The sequence below is a fragment of the Phocoena phocoena genome, chromosome 2 (genome assembly GCF_963924675.1).
Source record: "Phocoena phocoena chromosome 2, mPhoPho1.1, whole genome shotgun sequence".
Lineage (NCBI taxonomy): Eukaryota > Metazoa > Chordata > Mammalia > Artiodactyla > Phocoenidae > Phocoena > Phocoena phocoena.
In genome coordinates this window covers 62,894,191-62,914,807 of record NC_089220.1, presented here as the reverse complement: position 1 = coordinate 62,914,807, position 20,617 = coordinate 62,894,191, and the positions used below count along the sequence as shown (strand labels likewise).

Below are 20,617 nucleotides of genomic sequence, written 5' to 3'. Positions count from 1 at the left end.
TTTGCGGTACACGGGCCTCTCACTGTTGTGGCCTCTCCTGTTGTGGAGCACAGGCTCTGGATGCACAGGCCCAGCGGCCATGGCTCACGGGCCCAGCCGCTCTGCAGCATGTGGGATCTTCCTGGACCAGGGCACGAACCCCTGTCCCCTGCATCGGCAGGTAGATTCTTAACCACTGCACCACCAGGGAAGCCCATCTTTTGAATTATAGTTTTGTCTGGATATATGCCCAGGAGTGGGATTGCTGGATCACATGGCAACTCTATTTTTAGTTTTTTAAGAAACCTCCACATTGTTTTCCGCAGTGGCTGCACCAACTTACATTCCCACCAACAGTGTAGGAGGGTTCCCTTTCTCCACACCTTCTCCAGCATTTATTTGTAGGCTTAATGATGGTCATTCTGACCAGTGTGAGGTGGTACCTCATTGTAGTTTTGATTTGCATTTCTCTAATAATTAGCGATGTTGAGCATATTTTCATGTGCTTGTGGGCCATCTCTATGTCTTCTTTGGAGAAATGTTTATTTAGGCCTTCTGCCCATTTTTCGATTGGGTTGGTTTTTTGTTTTGTTTTGTTTTTTGTTTTTTTGAGGTTTATTTGTTACTGAGTTGTATGAGCTGTTTGTATGTTTTGTAAATTAAGCCCTTGTCGGTTGCATCAAAAAAATACTTTCAATATATATGCACATGGGTTACAATAAAATGTTTAACAATATCTACAAAATGGCTACTAACGAATCAGAACTGACACTGGCCGTGGAGCTAGGGCAGGACCCTAAAGACTTGTTGGTATGTTGGATATTAACTCTTTAGTTGATGGATAATGGGCAGGTGATTGGTGTTTGGGAGAGGCTGCAACATCTGGAGGAACCAAGGGGAGAACATTTGGAAGGGTAGTGGCTATTTGTTTATTGGTACAGAAGTAGTTTAATATTTTAATAACTGATACAGCTTTTTTGGTGGGTAGCAGCTTTATAATAGCCAAAGGACCTAAGAAAAATAACAAACAGAAATTTTGAATAGGTTAAATTATAAAAAATGAAATATAAGTTACATAAACAGATTACAAAACATTAAACTTCATTGGTAATTAAATAAGTACAGATACTTAGTAAAAATAATACTTTTCACTTATCTAACTGGCAAGTATTTTGTCTCATAAGTGACAGAATATATAGTCAAGGGAAAAAGGTAAAGAAAGGACATTCCTAAGCCTGCTGATAGAAGTATAAACAGGTACAACCTTTCTGAAGGACATTTTCTTAATACTTGTCAAAAACATTTAAAATGTTAGTCTGACTGAATGGTTCTGGTAGTGTTAGGTTAAATTAGATCAATTCTTCCAGTGAGAATAACTAAAAGATCTAGATTTAAAATTTATTCTTCAAGCATAAAAGGGTATGAAGAGATAGTACAGAATTACCAGACTAAAGGTGAAGGAGAAATGGCAATCCAAATATGGATCTTTTCTGCCCTGAGGGAATTTGCTGATTGGCAAAAATCAGAGTATTTGTCTTGATAGACTTGCAGTGCCAAGGAAACAGAAAGCAAAACCCAGAAGCTGTACACTACAGGAGGTCTAATAGGGGAACCTCCTCCACAAGATACTGGGACTCCAAAGCCCTTGTGTATTTAATGCTTGTGTTCAAATTGCCTGGATCAGTGAATCTCAAATCCTTGAACTTGGGTTAAAATAATTCTGGATTGGCAGTGCCTCCAGACGCTTGGCAGAAGGAGATACAGGCCCTCTCTTGAGTAAGATACTTTTATCATAGGCCTAAATAATTTCTATAAATAAATTTTCAAATACGACGTTCAGCACATTCACATATTTCGCAGAATATGAGAATGTATTATCTTCTCAAAGATAATCAGGTACACAAGGAAACCAGATGAAATGAACAAGAGTCAACAAACAACAAAAACGGACCCATGAAGACTTTAAATACTGGAATTATGAGGTGTGCACTATAAAGCAATTATGATGGTGATGTTTAAAGACATGAAAGACCCGTTTCCCGTTCTCTGTAGAGAATGGGAAACTACAGAAAGTAAACAGCAAGTTCGAATTTGAAAAAGGAACCAAATTATTCTGATTTAAGATATTTTAGGGCTTCCCTGGTGGCGCAGTGGTTGAGAGTCTGCCTGCCGATGCAGGGGACACGGGTTCGTGCCCCGGTCTGGGAAGATCCCACATGCCGCGGAGTGGCTGGGCCCGTGAGCCGCGGCCGCTAAGCCTGTGCGTCTGGAGCCTGTGCTCTGCAACGGGAGATGCCACAACAGTGAGAGGCCCACGTACGGCAAAAAAAAAAAAAAAAAATATATATATATATATAAATATATATTTTTAAAGTATTGTTTTATTTTAAATAAAATTTATAAATATATGTATATTTTGTAAATAAAAATAAATTTTATGAGTAAAATTTATAAATTTTACACAAGATTTTAAATGTAGATTAGACATGCATTTAAGATTTAATGAACCTGAAGATACATCAAGGGAAATGATCCAGAATGCAGCCTGGAGAGGGAGGGGGAAAGAGGGGTAAAAGACAGAAGATATAGTGAGAATGTCTAATATGGGTTTAGTCACATTTCTAGAAGGAAAGGAAAGAGAAGGAGATGAAACAATTATTTGAAGAGTTAACTGCTGAGGAATTTCCAAATTGACGAAAGACTTCAAGTCATTGATTTTAAGGTGTCTTGTGAACAGAAAGCATGATAAATGAAAAGAAAACCATACCCAAGCACATTGAAATAAAACGTCTGAAAACCAAAGACAAAGAACAAATATTAAAAGCAGCCAGAGAAACATAACTTACTTTCAAAAGAGCAAAAATATACTGACAGCTGACTTTTCACAAGTAAAAAATGGAAAACAGAAGACAGTGGAATGTTATTTTCAATGTGCTGAAAGAAAGTAATTACCAACCTAGAACTCTATAGGTGGATAAAGACACACTGGAGCTAAGATATTTTGCTCCTAACAAATCTACAGTGAAGGAAATTTTAAAGCATGTACTTCAGGCAGGAGAAAAATGATCCCACGTGGGAAGTCTGAGATACAAGAAAGAGCCCAGAAAGTGGAAAACTTGTAGGTAACTCTAAGAAATATTATCTGTGAAAAACAATAATAATGATGTCTTGTAGATTTTTTAAAATACAAAATTAAAGTATACAACAATAGTAGCATATGTCAGGAAAGGGTAAATGCATTTAAAGTGTTCTAACTTCCTTAATATTATAAAAATAAAGTGATAAATTAAAAATTTGTGATGTAATTTTAAAATTATCAATAAGAGGATATAAGCAAAGAGTATAATTTTGAATTAGTAGAGAGGGGGAATTTGATACATAAAAATCAGAAATCAATCTAAAAGGTAAAAAAGCAAAAGAAATGTAACAGATCAGACAAATGGAAAACACTTTTGAAGATGGTAGATTTCATTTCAAATATGGTAGCAATTACACAAATGTAAAAGGACTAAATCCTCCAATTAAAAGTTAAAGACTATCTGACTGGTTTAAAAAATCCAGCTACTGTTAACTGGAGACTCATTTAAAACATGATGATAAAGAAAGGTTGAAATTAAAAGAAAAATTCATACCTTGTAAATGCCAATCAAGTGATAGTTGATGCATCTAGAGGAAAACATCAGACGAAACAGACTTTAGTCAGAAAGCATTACTACAGATAAAGAGGGATACTTTATACTGATGAGACATTCGATTAATGTTGGGTCTTCGTTGCTGCACGCGAGCTTTCTCTAGTTGTGGCGAGCAGGGGCTACTCTTTGTTGTGGTGCATAGGCTTCTCATTGCGGTGGCTTCTCTTGTTGCGGAGCACGGGATCTAGGTGCGCGGGCTTCAGTAGTTGTGGCTCACGGGCTGTAGAGCGCAGGCTCAGTAGTTGTGGTGAATGGGCTTAGTTGCTCCACGGCATGTGGCCTCTTCTCGGACCAGGGCTCAAACCGGTGTCCCCTGCATTGGCAGGTGGATTCTTAACCACTACGCCACCAGGGAAGTCCCGATAATGCTTTTAATTTATATGTACCTATGACAGTCTCAAACTATATAGAGCAAAAATTGAGAGACTACAAAGAGAGATAACATAATTTACCATATATATGTGGGAGGAGGCATATATTAATATTTGGTATGTACAACTGCAAAATACATATACATTCTTTTCAAGCATATGAATGGAATTTATTTAATCTAAAATATAAAGATTGATAAGGCTTTTTACCCCCTAGCCAGGTAGGCAACCGTCATTATCATTTCAGAATGTTTACTGAGACACATAACACATTATTCTGTGTAGTGAAAAGCTGGTTAGATAGTCAGTCTCTACCCATATGAGTTTACAAGCAACATCAAGTACATAAATACCAATAGTGAGCATGAGTAAGAGCCAGTGCAGTTGAGGATTTTAGTTCATCTCATTCAATTTAATTCTCATTCTATGATGTAGGTATTGTTATACCTAATTTAGAAATTATTAATTGAGAGAGAGATGAAGTAAATTTTCTAAGATCACCTCTTCAGTAAATGACAGTGTTAGAATTCAAATCTGCTCATTTTATGAGCAATGAACCAGCTCCAGAAAATACTTACTTTTTTCAAACTGGAAGTAAGGAGGTAGGTATTCTTATAGAAAAATCTCTATAAAATTACGAAGATGAAATCTTTGTGCAGCCTTGACAAAGGTTTTAGTGTCTACAGTATAGGAGAGTTATATACTGAGCCAAAGAAGTGGCTAAAAGAGTTTGATGAGAGAAATACCTTAGAAGACAGAGATGGTGCTGTCATGTTCCCTGAGTAACAGAAATTAAAATACCTTTCCATTGTAACACCTGATGCCATTGAAAATCCTTTTCTTCTAGCTCAAGCTCACTCTTTTCCAATTGCTTACAGTTTCTGAAGTGAATTCCAGTTTCAACAGGCAGTCTTTCATGACCAACTGAAAGTCAAGTTATAATTTCTTTCTACTTTCCAGTTTTTAGAATGTGTCAGCTAGTTATTTCACTGCTTAACGTGGGGGGAAAAGCACTCATAGAGATTGTATAATAATATAGTTCATCAATCAATTATGTAAATACTGTGCTCTTGTGCCCATGTGACAACACTTCAAAATATTTGAATAAGTGAGGCCACATCATCTTCTGTCAACTACTTTTTAAATTTTAACTTTTCAATTTAATTTAATTTTTATTTATCTTTCATTGAAGTATAGTTGACTTACAATGTTGTGTTAGTTTCAGGTGTACAGCAAAATGATTCAGTTGTAGATACATGTATATCTATTTTTTTCAGATTCTTTTCCCTTATAGGTTGTTACAAAATATTAAGTATAGTTCCATGTGCTATACAGTAGGTCCTTGTTGGTTATCTATTTTATATGTAGTAGTGTGTATATGTTAGTCCCAAACTCCTAATTTATCCCTCCTCTCCCCTTTCCCCTTTGGTAACCATAAGTTTGTTTTCTATGTCTGTGGGTCTATTTCTGTTTTGTATATAAGTTCATTTGTATCATTTTTTTTAGGTTTCCACATATAAGCAATATTATATGATATTTGTCTTTGACTTACTTCACTCTGTATGATAATCTCTAGATCCATCCATGTTGCTGCAAATGGCATTATTTCATTCTTTTTTTATGGCTGAGTAATATTCCACTGTATATATGTGCCATATCTTTATCCACTCCTCTGTCGATGGACATTTAGGTTGCTTCCATGTCCTGGCTACTGTAAATAGTGCTGCTGTGAACATTGGGGTGCATGTGTCTTTTCAAATATCAACTACTTTAATATTCTCCTGGCTGAACTCCCTACCTCAGGTCTCATCCCAGTCTCCTAACCTTCTCCACATCTTCACCGTAACCCCAGAGCCTCACAACAACACAGCCATTAGAGTTATCTTTCCAAAACAAATGTTTGATTATATCATTTCAATGCTCTAGAAAAAAAGTCAGTGGCTTTCTCTGAATAATACCCACATTCAATTTAGTGTGGGATATACAGTGTTCTTTGCAATCTGGCCCCAACTTATCTTTCCAGTCTCAGCTCTTCCACTTTGAGCCACATCCCTTACCACAAGGGACATCAGGCCGATGGCTCACTTGTGGAGAATACTGTGCTGTTGTGCCCATGTGACAACAAACGGGGACCAGAGAGGTTAAAGAACCTATCCAAGTCATACGGGCATAGTAAGGACTCAAACTGAGGCCTGACTCCAAATCATGGGCTTAATCCAGTAAACTACACTTCTTCCGTCTTGTGTATGTTTTGTGAATCTTGTTTCTTCTACTTTTAAAAAATTTTTTCATTTTCGTTTATTTATTTATTTATTTTTGACTGCGTTGGGTCTTCATTGCTGCGTGTGGGCTTTCTCTAGTTGCAGTGAGCGGGGGCTACTCTTTGTGGCAGTGCGTGGGCTTCTCATTGCAGTGGCTTCTCTTGCTGTGGAGCACAGGCCCTAGAGCATGCAGGCTTCAGTAGTTGTGGCACGTGGGCTCAGTAGTTGTGGCTCGTGGGCTCTGGAGCGCAGGCTCAGTAGTTGTGGCACACAGGCTCAGTAGTTGTGGCGCATGGGCGTAGTTGCCTTGCGGCATGTGGGATCTTCCCGGACCAGGGATTGAACCCGTGTCCCCTGCATTGGCAAGTGGATTCTTAACCATTGCGCCACCGGGGAAATCCCATGAATCTTGTTTCAATAAAACAAAATTAATTTTGAGCATACTAAATGCCATGCACAATGAGTGCTATCTTGCATCGTTATCGGGTATAAAGTATCAGCCGGTCACATAAATTATTCTGTTATTTCTGTAGAATTTATAGTTGCCATTAGTGTCAATAGTTTCCCTTCATCTCAGACACTTTAATAATAATAATGATAATACCTTCCATTCATTTAGGGCTCAGTGTGTGCAATACATTGTGTTAAGCCTTTAAAATACATAATATTTAATGATCAAAGCATTCTTTGAGATAATTGTTACCATTCCCATTTTGTGATGAGGAAACTGAGGCTGCAAAATGCTAAGTAAGGTGCTTGAGATGAAACAGCTAGTAGTGGAGCTGGAACTGAACACAATACCATCTCACTTTATGGCCTGTGCCCTTGCCGACTGCACTATGCTGTCTCTCCATAAAGCTCCCATGTTAAACTTCTCAATAACCTGGATCCTACCCTCCATGCCCTATGCCTGAAACTCCTTGTTTTCCACACAGGCAGTCTTATCTTGCAAGTCTTGTCTTTCCATCTAAGTAGCTGGAAATCTTTCCGCTCCCATTCTCCTAGTTTCTTGGGTACTGGACAGCTTAAGATAGAAACTCTGGTTATGAGCTGGGATTTATTTTCCTTGTAGGGAAGGGATTCAGAGGGAGGGAATGGGAGTGATCTAAGCCATGGGTCAGGTGCCTGAAGTGGGGAGAAAAGATCTTCCAAGGGTATAAATTCAAGGAAGACCTTTCTATTCCTCTCATTTTTTCTGCACCAGGATTGCCAAATATCTAGAATCTGGGACTTTTTATGACTTTGCCTTCCCTCCTCTGTGCTCAAGGTGGGCTCTAGGTTTGTAGGTTGCAGTAATAAAAAAAAAAGATGCTTTTTAAAAATCCAGTGGCTCACTATTTTAGTCATCAATTCATTTATGGATATGCCAGGCATTGTTCTAGATACTGGATATACAGCTGTGAACAAAACAAAGAATCTTTGTCTTCATGGACCTTACAGCTTACCGGGGGACAACATACAATTAACAAATAAACAAATACATATATAATGTGGTGACAGATAGTGATAAGTTCTATCAAGAGAAAGCAAGGTGAGCAAAAGGATAGGAAATGATGAAGGGTACTGGTGGGTGTGGGGCTGCCATTTCAGTTAAGGTGGTCTGGGAAGATCCTTCTGAGGTGGACTTCTTTGAATAAAGACCCGAATGAAGTGAAGGGACAAGTCGTGAGCATATCTGAAGAACGAACATTCTGGTAGCATGAATGGCCTTGAGGTGGAAGGGTACATGTCATGTTTGAGGAAAATAAGGAGATCAATGTGTATGGAACAAAATGAGGAAGAGAAGGGTGGGAGATGTGGTTTAAGAATAGCAGGGCCCAGTCAGAGTTTTGGACTTTATTCCAAATATGGTAGGGAGTCATCTGAAGATTTTGAGCAAAAGAGTGAAGTGATCAGGTTTATATTGTAATGGGATCCATCTTGCTGCTGAATGAGGAATACATTACAGGGGCACGAGTGGAAGCAGAGAGACTGAATAGAGTACAGTGGGAGGGAATCTGAGAAGTCTTCAAACTCAGGAAATGCTTGAGGGTAGAGCTGCCAAGAATTGCTCATGGATTGAATATGGAGTGTTTGTATTTTTTTAAAAGATTCTTTGGATGTGGGCCATTTTTGAAGTTTTTATTGAACTTGTTACAGTATTGCTTCTGTTTTATGTTTTGGTTTTTGGCCTCAAGGTATGTGGGATCTTAGCTTCCTAACCAGGGATCGAACCTGCACCCCCTGCATTGGAAGGCGAAGTCTTAACCACTGGACCACCAGGGAAGTCCCTGGAATGTTTGGCTTGAGCCAGAAGTTTCTGGGATTTGGTTTAGGCAGCTAATTGAATGGAGATGCCATTTACCAAGATGAGGATTAGGTTTAGGAGAAGAAATCAAGAGCTTTACATCAGATGTATGAGAGGCCGTTTGACTTCCAAGTTCTTGGGGGAGAAGGGGCCCCTAGTAGATGCCACTTCAGTTATGCCACTGGTTTTTACCTTGTACAGGGGCATGTCTATGTTGAGGTGAGGGAGCAGGGAAATAGAAGAAATAAAGTTCCTTCTGAGTAATCATCTGATATTCAAGTGACTAGAAAGTAGGTCAGTTATCTGAGCTTGTCTTACATACACTGTGATTTCAGCGCAAGAAGTCTCTCTATACAGAAAATTTCCTGATTGCTATTATCTCAAAATTCTTGAATTTAAATCAAAGTAATTTATCCCATAATTAGAAATAGGAAAATTAAAATGCAAATAGCTTGAGAGAGAATTCAGTGTTTATGAGTTTTTATCAAAGTATAACAGAGCAGATGAAGGTCCTGAGCACTAAAAAAAAAAAAAAGTGTTATTGTCAGGAGAAAGGATGTAGATAAAGAAGCAAAGATTTCACAATCTTGCCAGGGACTGCCGTACTTATCATAATTTCTAAGTGGGAAAATGGAGAAAGCGGTGTTCATATCTTGAAGGATTATCTGGGTTTACAGCTAAGTGGAGAGTATCCATCTAAATTCTTTCTCTCCCCTTTTAGCCCTTTTTCTCCCTTTGATTTAACCCTTAATCTCTTCCCCAAAGTGTTATTCAACTGGAAGGCCTGTGGCATGATAGAGGCTTGTCATCTCCATTCTAGGGCCTGAAGTTCTGGAGAATCCTACTTAACTGTGCAATTCCCATTGATGTCCCTCTGTCACTGACGGGCACCACATTTAACACCAGAAAGGATTTAAGGCAGTTTGTACATTATTTTTTCCCTTGATTATCATAGTGCTATGTGTTTATTGCAAAAAAAAAAAAAAAAAAAACCAAAATTTTTTAAAATAACAAAAGAATAAAATCCCTACTAACCAGAAGCAAGTCCAACAACATTCTGGCATATTTCCTTCCAGGGTTTTATTCATTTTGTATTTTCATACTCGAGCTCTTTATTATACATGTGACTTTGCATCTTGCTGTTCTTGCTTAACATTAAGACATACATATTTGTCAGAGTCACTGCGTTTCTATGGCTATGTAACCATCTGTAGTATAGCTGCACCACGATTTACTCAAGGTAGTTTCTGATTATGTACAATTACAAAGAACACAGTGATAAACAGCTTTGCGCGCAAATCTTTTCCCTTCTTTTGCATGATTTACTAAAAGAGGAGTTGGTGAATTAAAGGGTATACCTATTTTTTAAAGCTTCTGATATTCATTGCTACACTGATTTCCAGAAAGGTTGTTATCAAGTTACACTTGTGGGGAAGTGAGGGAGGCCTATTAGAACTATTGGATCTGTAGAAAATATCTGATAGCAATTCTTCTTTTTAAAATAATAATGCTTTAAAAATTTTTGAATACAAGAAGAGAAATGGCTGTGCATTGTTATATACTAATCATTATTTGCTCTGTTTCATAGTGGTAACATCATACTAACTCAATATTAGATAAGTATTAGCCTACGGGGTAGCCAACTCAAGTGTTACAGAGTATGGAGAATAGCAGATGCCCGTGTGCAGTGAAACTCAGGAAACTCTCCTTTAATGGAGGTTGGATATTCACTGGATATTGAGGGAATGAGGTGATGAGGAGAGGAAAGATCAGAGGAGGCATTCTGGGAAGGGGATGGAGTGGGAAGGAGGTGGCCGTTTCCCCCAGAGGAGGGAGAGTTGCAGCGACAGTATGGCAGCGACCCGATGGTCTGCCCTTCCTCAGGAAGGAATGAAGCAGAGCTGGTAGGAGGGCGGACCCTTTGGCAACCGGGGTGATGTCAATGTCCTTTGGGTCAACCAGAGATTTCAGGGTACATTTCTGTAAAATGATGGGCAGGAATAAAAACAGCTCGGTGCAGGCCAGACCCTCTCCTACACAAATCTGTTTTCCTGAAAATAAAGATACTCCTTGAACACTGTGTTTCTGAACTGTCACGGAAAGAATACAGAGCAGTTATTTGATTTTATTGAATAGCTGTACAGATGGAAGACAGGATGTCTGGAAGCCAGGATGGCTGGAAGGACTCATGGATAGATGGATGGACACACTTGCTATCCATTTAATAACTAGCACCATTCATTCAAAAAATATTTATTGAATATCAGCTCTATGCCGATTACTTCATTAAGTATTCTCACTTTATAACTGCTCTTTTGACTTTTTAAGTTTCCATGATTATTTTTTTTTCCCTAGGAAACAGACCCACACTCTCAGAAAGGGGAAGGACTGAGGGGAGGAGACTCATTTATCTTTGTTTCCTTTTCTCTCTCTGGCAGAAAGTTTAGGCAAAGATACTTTCCCTCATGCAATTTCAAAAGCACATGTCACTCCCTCAGTTTAAAACTTTAACTGACTCTCTGTGCCTGTCCTATGTAATAAAGTCCAAATTACATGACCTAGTCCTTTACATTCTTTTCACAGTCTGATATGCCATGATTTTGCCTTCCACTCTTTTTTGGTGTGTGTGTGAAAATTTTTATTGTGGTAAAATATAATATATATATATATACATAACAAAAATGCTCATTTAAACAATTTTAAGTGTGCATTTCAGTGGCATTAATTGCATTCACAGTGTTGTCCATCTCTCACCACTGTTGATTAATAAAACTTTTTCCATCACTCCAGAAAGAAATTCTGTAACCATTTTAAGCTATAAGTTCCATTCCCCCATTCCCCTGACCATCAATAATAATCTACTTTCTATTTCTATGAATTTGCCTATTCTAGATATTTCATATAAGTAAAATCTTATAATATTTGTCTTTTTGTGTCTGGCTCATTTCACTTAGTATCATGTTTTCAAGTCACCCATGTTGTAGTATGTATCAGTACTTCATTTCTTTTTGTGGCTGAATAATATTCTGTCATCTGTATGTACTACACTTTGTTTATTGCATTTATCTGTTGGTGGACACTGTGTTGTTTCCATCTTGGGCTATTGTGGAGAATGTTACAGTGGATATTGGTGTTGCCAGTGTGTGATTCAGTCCCTGTTTTCAATTCTTCCGTGTATACACCTGGAAGCACAAATGCTGAGTCATATGGTTGACTGCAATTCTCACAGAGTACTAGGCACCCAAGGAAAAGCCCCTCTTGAAAAGGAGTTATCTTAAAGTATTAAAATTCTTATATCAGATTTTCCAAACCACACAATATCTGGGTCATTAAGGGAAAGAGGAAAGGAGAAACATTGAGAAGAAGTTGAGTTAGAAGTCATACATAAACTGACATGTCAGAAATGATCAATTTGGGAAACTAAGTTTACCTACACTACTAAATGACTCAAATATTTTAAATAGTGATTCAGAATATTAATTTTAATTATGAAGTGTCAGGTTTATTTACTTTCTTTAATTTTGTATGATTTCATCCTGTTTAATAGGAAACATCATAATGATGGTGTTTTTCAAACTGTGGGACCTAATCCCCATTAGTGAGTTATAAAATAAATTTGTTTGCTATGACTAGCATTTAAAAAAGAAAGAAAATAGAATTGAGTAGAAAATACAAAACTGCATTGCACCTAGTTAAGGGTAAACATTATTTTGTGAAACACTTGTTCAGTTACGTGTGTGTTCTGTAAAATATTTCTTATTATGGGATGTGATCAGAAAAAAAATAGTTTGAAGACACTGGTATAATGGAAAGTATGGGCTTTGGAATTAGCTAGAACTTGGTTTGAATCTGGGCTCTGGGTGACTTCTGCCAGTTACACGACTTCTCTTACAGCTCAATCCTCTCATTAAAAAAGGAGAGTAATAATATCTACTTCTGTTTTGTGTTTGCGAAAAGATCAGATTACTTAAGTAGAGTGCATAAAATATAGCCAGTATTAACAAATATATAATTACTTCCAAATCTTCCCTCAAATAATGCTTTCTATGTAAAAATACTTCATTCACTAGAAGGAAGACAATATGTGTTATTGATGACTAGATCTGTTATGCCATAGTCTACTCTGAAAACACATCGCTCAGTCTGTTTCTGCAGTTTGGCTTAGGAAGGAGGCTTGAACACATAGTTCTTTGCCCTTCCTATTCTCAGATTGCACTTTTCTATACCATGGATTTTCGGCATTTTGTTATACATCTGTCATATATTTTCTAATTATTTCATAGTTCTCAGCTAGTATTACAAACTTTCAAATCTCTTCTAGTGCTTAAAACAGTGCTGGATGAAATTTTATTGAGCTTTTAAAGGTCCATAGCACACCTTTTGCAAAATATCTCTTATCCAAGGGGAAGCAGATGTAATCCTGATTCCACCAGTATTTCTCACTCAATCTACTCCATGCTAAACAGGTCAGTTAGGCACTGTCATGTCTCTGGGTAGTACAAGTGGAAGGTGTGAACAGAAAAACCACTTGATCTGAGGACAGTCGAAAATGAGATCCCATTTTCCCCTCCCCACTCCTATTCCCAATCGGGGAGGAGGCATTTATAAGCTCTGAGGACCAGGGCCCAGAAACCTGCTGGCGTCCTGAGCTGCAGAGGCTTTCCAGCACGCACGATCTCCCGCACTGAGAGTCCTTCTTCCCAGATGAATTCTCATAGTATCACAGACGCGCACAGTCTCGATCGATACTGGATGGCAGACGTACTCCCACCGTCAAGTGTAGGCACGGGGCGGTGGATTTAGCCGCCCTGCCGCTCTGTCGCAGCTTCTCATCAGCTCCATACGAGCATAGGACGTTAACCCGTTCCCCGGCTGACACCCAACCGGTCGCCTCCCCGTCGCCCTTCCTCTCAGCTCTGCCACCCATAGAGCCGGGGCTTTTCCGTCAGACTCCCACGCGCGGGGGGCAGCAGGGTCCCGGGCCCGCAAGGAGGGTGCTGAGAGGTGGCCTCTCCGCCCGGCACCCCAGACGGCCCCTGGAGGCCGCTGAGGCACGGCGTGCTGTGCTTCCTCACACTCCGCACCTTACCTTCGGGCGTCTTCGCCTGGTGGGCGGCAGGGAGGAGGCGGCTGCAGGCAGCAGCTAAGCCGGGCGCGGGGGCCCGCGCCTCCGCCGCCCGCCTCCGGGCCCCCCGCGAGCCCAGCCCCGAGAAAGCCCCACCCCCCCGCGGCCGCTCCCACTCCTGATTGGCTGGTCCGGCCGAGGGCGACCCGGCGGTCCCCCGGCCCGCGTCTCAGCTATAAAGGCGGCGGACACATGCCTGCGGCGGCGAAGCTCGGGCAGCAGCGGTGCTCGCCCGCTATCAGACCCCGCGGCGCCCCGGTTACTCCTTGCCCCCGAGCGCTCCGACTCCACCATGCCTCGGGGCTTCCTGGTAAAGCGAACAAAACGGACAGGTGGCTCGTACCGAGTGCGCCTAGCAGAGCGGGTCTTCCCCCTGCTGGGGCCCCAGGGGGCGCCGCCCTTCCCCGAGGAGGCTTCCAGTGCCCCTCAGCCCGGTGCGGAGAGGGCGGGACCCCCAACCCCGGAGGAGGAAGCGACCCGCGAGCTGTCGGGGTCGTCCTGTAGGGCGGCTGGGGTGAGCCCAGCGGTGGGCGGGAGGGAAGGCGCGGAGTGGAGGGCGGATGGCCGGGAGGGTCCCGGGCCCAGCCCCAGCCCCACGAAGCCGGCGGGCGCGGAGCTGCGCCGGGCGTTCTTGGAGCGCTGCCTCAGCTCGCCCGTCTCCGCTGAGTCCTTCCCCGGGGGCACCGCCACCGTGGCCGCTTTCTCCTGCTCGGTGGCGCCAACAGCAGCACCGACCTCGCGGGAGCAGTTCCTGCTGCCGCTCCGGGCACCGTTCCCAGACCCCGCGCTCCATCCGGACCCCGCGCCTCTCTCGGCCTCCCTGCACGGCCTGAAGCGGGCCACCGGCGGCGAGCGCTGCGCCAAGGCACCTCCGGGCTGCACGTCTGGGCCCGCGGCCGCCGGAGTCAAGAAGCCAAAAGCCATGAGGAAGTTGAGCTTCACTGATGAAGTCACCACGTCCCCTGTGCTGGGCCTGAAGATCAAGGAGGAGGAGCCCGGAGCGCCGTCCCGGGGCCTGGGGGGCAGCCGCACGCCGCTGGGGGAGTTCATCTGCCAGCTGTGCAAGGAGCAGTACGCAGACCCCTTCGCGCTGGCTCAGCACCGCTGCTCCCGCATCGTGCGCGTCGAGTACCGCTGTCCCGAGTGCGACAAGGTCTTCAGCTGCCCTGCGAACCTTGCCTCTCATCGCCGCTGGCACAAGCCGCGTCCCGCAGCGGCCAATGCCGCCACAGTCTCCTCAGCCGACGGGAAGCTGCCGCCTTCGTCGACCTCGTCCTCCCCGGATTCCGGGGCTGTTGCATCCTTCCTGGCGGAGGGGAAGGAGAACAACCGGGCAGAGAGAACTGCGGATCAGCACCCGCAGGCCGGGGACAGCTCCGGGACGGAGCAGCACCGGGACAGCGCCCCATCACAAGGCCTCCAGGTGTTGTCCCACCCCGATCCTTCGCTGCCTCAGGTCCCTTATACGGCGGGGGTGTTGGGGCGCCGGGTGCCTGAGCCGGGCGGGGTCAGTGCTGCCGGGGGACCCGAGATCTTCGTGTGCCCATATTGCCACAAAAAGTTCCGTCGCCAAGCCTATCTGCGCAAGCACCTGGCCACTCACGAGGCGGGCTCGGCCCGCGCGCTTGCCCCGGGCTTTGGCTCCGAGCGCGCCGCCCCACTCGCCTTCGCTTGCCCGCTGTGCGGGGCGCACTTCCCGTCGGCAGACATCAGGGACAAGCACCGGCTGTGGCATGCGGTCCGCGAGGAGCTGCTCCTGCCCGCTCTGGCCGGGGCGCCTCCCGAAGCACCGGGCCCAGGAGGGGCGTCCGACGGGAGTGCTCAGCAAATTTTCTCATGCAAGCACTGCCCGTCCACTTTTTTTAGCTCCCCAGGCCTGACCCGGCACATCAATAAGTGCCACCCCTCAGAAAGTCGCCAGGTACTGCTGCTGCAGATGCCATTGCGGCCGGGCTGTTGAGGGCGAAAGACGGAAGAGGATTGAGGGTGGCCTTGGAGCAAACAGATCATGGGAATTTCTGTGGGGCTTTCTTCAACTTGCAAGTTTACCCTCTTTACTTCCTTTATTTTCTCTCCTAAAACTCCCAGTAGTCAATGTGCTGCCAGAGGAGCGGGCAGCGAAATGTAAAATCCCTCTCTAGAGCAGGTATGTATATGGTATAACCGTTCTCGGTCAAGAACGATCAGCTTTAAATCCCTTCTCACTTTCCCCACGAAAATAGGATTCCCCTGCTCCCACCAAACTCTGGAGACCCCAATGAATCCTATATGACTTGTAATTCCTATGGAAAGTCGCAGTGAATGCGTGCATGTCTCTATCTACAAAGGATTCTAGCTACCAAAAGTGGTAGTTTTTTTTTTTTTTCTCTTCTTCCTCTTGTCATCGCAGGCGCCTGTGTAGTTTCTGTCTCAATAGGGTCAGATATCTTGCATTGTATATTCTGTGAATTAAAAGTTATGTGATTGGTGCCAAACTTACGTCGGGTGGGTGGGAAATACAAGACCTGTGTCTGTGGGCAGGAAATGTTAAGATGTTTGCGCGCTTTTGGGTGATATGAGAAATCTCCTTGTAAACTTTCCTTTTCTCAATTATTAAGTCCACTCTTAAGCTAGTGTTTGGAGGTGGGGAATAGCACCTCTTTACTGGAAGGAGTTGAGACACCCCCCAAATTCTCACCTCTAGCTCTCGTGTGCAGTATCCAGGAAGATACTTTAAACCTTTCTTTAAATAGCTTTTGGGAAACACAGAACTCATTTCCTGAAGTTTGACTGTTTTAGTAGGGTTTCATCCAAATTGTTTAACGCTTCTGTTGTAATCATAATGTGTATTATATACGACACTATGTTCAGCTTAAGGAAGATGTTAATACTTCTAATCCGCTATGGAAATGAATGGCAATTCATTCAATATTCAATATTTTCTTTTCAGCTGCAACCTGGTTTTGATTTTTTTTGTATTACCATACTTAGCATACATTCTGTACCTATGCCCGAATAGCCAGTTTGGGACACTGGCTGAATATTGCTTGACAGATAGCCCATATTTGTAAGATGCTTACCACCAAATAAATGTACATAGCTGGTGCTTTGTTGTGTTCTGTGTTTGTCTTAAGAATCCCATTGAACACAGCCTATTTTTAAAAGCCTCACTTCTTATCTCCCCAAAGCCAGTATCCTGCTTTATAATCTTAGTGACCCATTTAGACAGAATACAGACAGGAGAAATTATATTTTGTAAATGAATGTAATGGTGCAGAAGTAAAATGGGAAAATTTCCTTATATAGTATATATACTATGAAGTATGGCTGCATAGACTGAGCTCCAAAAGGCAAAGAATATGTACTGTTCTTTAAATATTAAAGATACTTTACCACCCAAAAATGTCAACAGGAAATATATTTAAAATTTCTTCTTTTTCAAAAAGCTAGTGAATAGTTTATCTGAAGATGAATAAAACGTTAACTGTGCTAATCAACTTCGGTATTTTTAAGTTGGTATTTTCACTCCATTTTGTTACGTATCACCAAACCTTTAGCTGTTTATTTTTTTAAAAAATGAAAGCACTATAGAAATGTGTAAATAGTTACTTTATCTTTTCTGCAATTCTTCACCTTGGTTGTGGGAAACTGTCTATATTGTTTAATCTTTTTCCCAGGGACTGTCTCTATCCATGTTTATCCTTTATATAAGCTTTCACGGGACTTTTAAAGTTTATTTTCTACAGTTTCATAGGAATTTGTTTTTATTTATAAGGCAATCCAAAATTTAAGCGCACAGGAACTCTGAAAGCCTGCTATAGAAACTGTCTGTAAAAAGTTTTGTTCCTGAATGTATATTACCAAAAAAAAAAAAAAAGTAAAATTTAACAAATCAAAGCATGAGGGTGAGATAAATTGATGCTTTAACCAAGTGCATTGGGGGAAGTTTCTGCGAGCTCTTATGAAGGTGAAAATTTTCCTGTAGTTTTAATGACTGTGGTAGGATCTCTGAGAAATAAGGTGGGGTATATCCTGAGAAGGGAATTAAAATTCATTTTTCATGGTGAGCTAAGATAACCTAGGTTTATGCTTTATATCTCTCCATTAATCATACAGCCCTGCTTAAGTCTGAAAAAATACAGAAGACAAAATACAGAAGACAAATCAACACTCATGGACACGAAATGATAAGAATATTTTTATTGTATTATTAAATACCATCTTTTTTCCACTGTTACAAATTTGTAGATACTACATGAATGATGATACATAATTTATATTTTATAGTTTGCCAGTATGATGTATTTACACATGCAGTTAGTACCAATGTCATGCTACATTTCCTTAGGAGATGCCCGTTCAAAACAAAATGTGAGCAGCTTATCTACTGTAGGAAAATACTTCTGGAGGGTGGAAGGTACACCAACCCACACGTGCAAGTTCAGTATTAACAATAATAGATTAATTTAGACTCCTGGGTCATGTCCCCTTTTCTTTGACAATAATACACATAATTTAAGCCACACATTTATGTCAGAAAAGTTTTCTCCCTCTTTTCTCTTTTCCTACCCGCCCCACCCCATTCCTCCCTTTTTGGTACTTAAGAAAGAACATAGATATACCAGGATCCAGCAGCCAATAAGGGGCCACAATCTCAAAACAGAAATGGCATTTAACAGTGATACCATTTAAAAAGCAAAACATTAGAAAAATATTTGGAAGCTAAACATGAATCAAAGTTCAGCACAGTGATTTTTCTGGTTTTTAGATATGTCATGGCATCACCTGCACAGTAAAGAAATGAGACATTGCTTTGGGAAGAAAAAGTTAATGCTAAAATTATTTCAGCTGGAACTTGAGATACTAAAAGACCATTTATTTTAGGTGGTTTATTTTGATAATATAAATAATCCATACACATCCTGTGTATTAACAGATTTGCAACTATTACTACAACTTTACAAATGCTTAAATTTAAAGATGTACATTTATTAAAAAAATTATAAATTTACTGAGCCATAAAGTTGTAATGGGGCACGATAAATAAAATAATGAGACTATCTGTCCAATTATATTTTGGCTCAAAGTTAATTACGAAATTAAAAGTAAAACTACTTAGACATAATTATCTAGGGAAGGTAAAGGGTGTAGAATAAAACTCCCCCCCACCCCCCATACGGCAGCTTGGAGTGTGGGGGGAAAACCAACCGAATAAACAACCCAAATCTAAAATACTAAGTTACAAGTTATTTAAATCCAGTGTTTTCTAAAATAAATGTTCAGGAAGGAACATGCATGTTATGGTAAACACGAAGCCTGAAAGGGTTAACGCTATGTTGAAGCTAAGGTGGCTACTGCTGATCACTGCTGGGCTGCTGTCTCCTTAGGATTTATTGGCTGAGCCAGAGGAACGACGCAGCTTCATGGACATGCGGCTTTTGCTAGTTCGAGGAGACATTGGTGAGGCCAGGTCAGCCCCGTCTACCTGCGTTGCTGTGGGAGTTTCACTGGGTAGAATCTCTGGGTAGGAGCCTGTGGGAAACAGCAAGAGCATTAGTGCAAGTCATCCAGCCACCCATCCTGTAAGAAATAACTTTTCTGCTACAGATCTGCAGCATGGATCCCAACCCTTAGTGAGGTCTTTTGAGAGGAAAGAGCAAGCCCCAAACTTGCTTGTTATGACAGTGATCTGGTGGCTCATGTCATCATATTAGCAAGAAAGCACCAATCATTATTTCCAGAGCCAGAACCAACCAGAGAGCTCCCCAGAAAAAGCAATGGGAAGCAAAATCTTTGGGACAGAAAGGACAGGGATCCAAAGCACCATTAGCATGCACGTAAGGGCTTAAGAAGCAGGTGAGAAGGACCAATTCCTATCTCTAGGGTACAGGGTATAATCAAGAAAAGGGCCTTCATTGCTCAAACTTGAAAACAAAACAGCACCAAACGTTTCCAAAAAGGAACTTAGCAGTGTGAGACCATTATACATGCTAGGTAGTTAAATATGCTTTTAAGAAGGAGCAAGATAAATTCCCTGGGGAAGGAAGAGGACAAGAACGCTTATCTGAAAGTCAGTCAAAAAAGACAAACTGATCTCTCAAAGTGTCTCAACTTAGAATTGACAAGTAATGCTTTTGTTTTCTTAAACTTTTGCAGTTACAGTGTCCAGTCATAGCAAGTAGATAACCAGTAGAATTTAGTAAGATATAAAAATTTGAAAGAAGCAAAACAAGTTGAAATTGGAAAATTCTTCATATCATTTATTTACAAAGTAGTTCTTCACCTTTGTACTTTATTTCTGAGTTATGATTCTCTAATTCACAGCAATACTACAGAACTTTGCACACTATAGGCTCTTAAATATTTCATGAATAAGAAATTACATTAAAAATTAAAAACCCTTCCAGAAAAATCTGAAAATATAACACAATAACAAATTTTTAAAAAATTCTGTATATTTTGAGGCATTTTAATCCAGATTTCCTTGGTCTTATGTACATAAAAATTATCATCTTTACGAGTGTCACAAACAAAGACATGTCACACAGGTTGCAGGCTTAAACTTACACAGCTCCGAACTCTGTAGGGAAACTTTTGGCATATTTGTTAGCCAGCGTGGCACCACACTGACACTTCGAGCTTGGGAATACTTATACGACTATTTCCATATAATGAAACATTTGTGCTTAAACTGAAGTTATGAATATTTATAAGGAAACATAAAACTGTTCAATAAGGGGTACAGATCCTACTGAGATGTCTTAGGAAATTAAGAATGTATCTCTGTAGAACACTTAAAAGGTTTTAAGGCCAAATATTATACTTAAGAACAAACATACATTGTCAAGGAAAAAACACTTTATCAATAATCCTAATCCAGGTAAATTGCCCTCCTTTTTAAAGTAACCTCTCCAACATTCTCT

The 20,617-nt window shown here is 41.2% G+C and overlaps 2 protein-coding genes across 5 annotated transcripts in view; one reads left to right on the top strand and one right to left on the bottom strand.

The window, feature by feature from the left end:
• The first annotated feature begins 14,007 nt into the window (after positions 1–14,007).
• INSM2 (INSM transcriptional repressor 2) lies at positions 14,008–15,675 on the top strand. The gene has a single exon (XM_065872616.1). It carries the CDS (start codon positions 14,008–14,010, stop codon positions 15,673–15,675), a length of 1,668 nt encoding a protein of 555 aa, XP_065728688.1.
• A 3,402-nt stretch (positions 15,676–19,077) lies between these two features.
• RALGAPA1 (Ral GTPase activating protein catalytic subunit alpha 1) overlaps positions 19,078–20,617 on the bottom strand; it is a 217,797-nt gene continuing 216,257 nt past the window's right edge. For all 4 annotated transcript variants that reach the window (XM_065871901.1, XM_065871902.1, XM_065871903.1 and 1 more), the window contains one exon: positions 19,078–19,226. In XM_065871901.1, the coding sequence (XP_065727973.1) occupies positions 19,078–19,226 (149 nt within the window). The remainder of the gene's footprint in view (positions 19,227–20,617) is intronic.

Coding starts and splice junctions, on each gene's coding strand:
- INSM2 (XM_065872616.1), top strand. CDS start 14,008: ATGCCTCGGGGCTTCCTGGTAAAGCGAACAAAACGGACAGGTGGCTCG.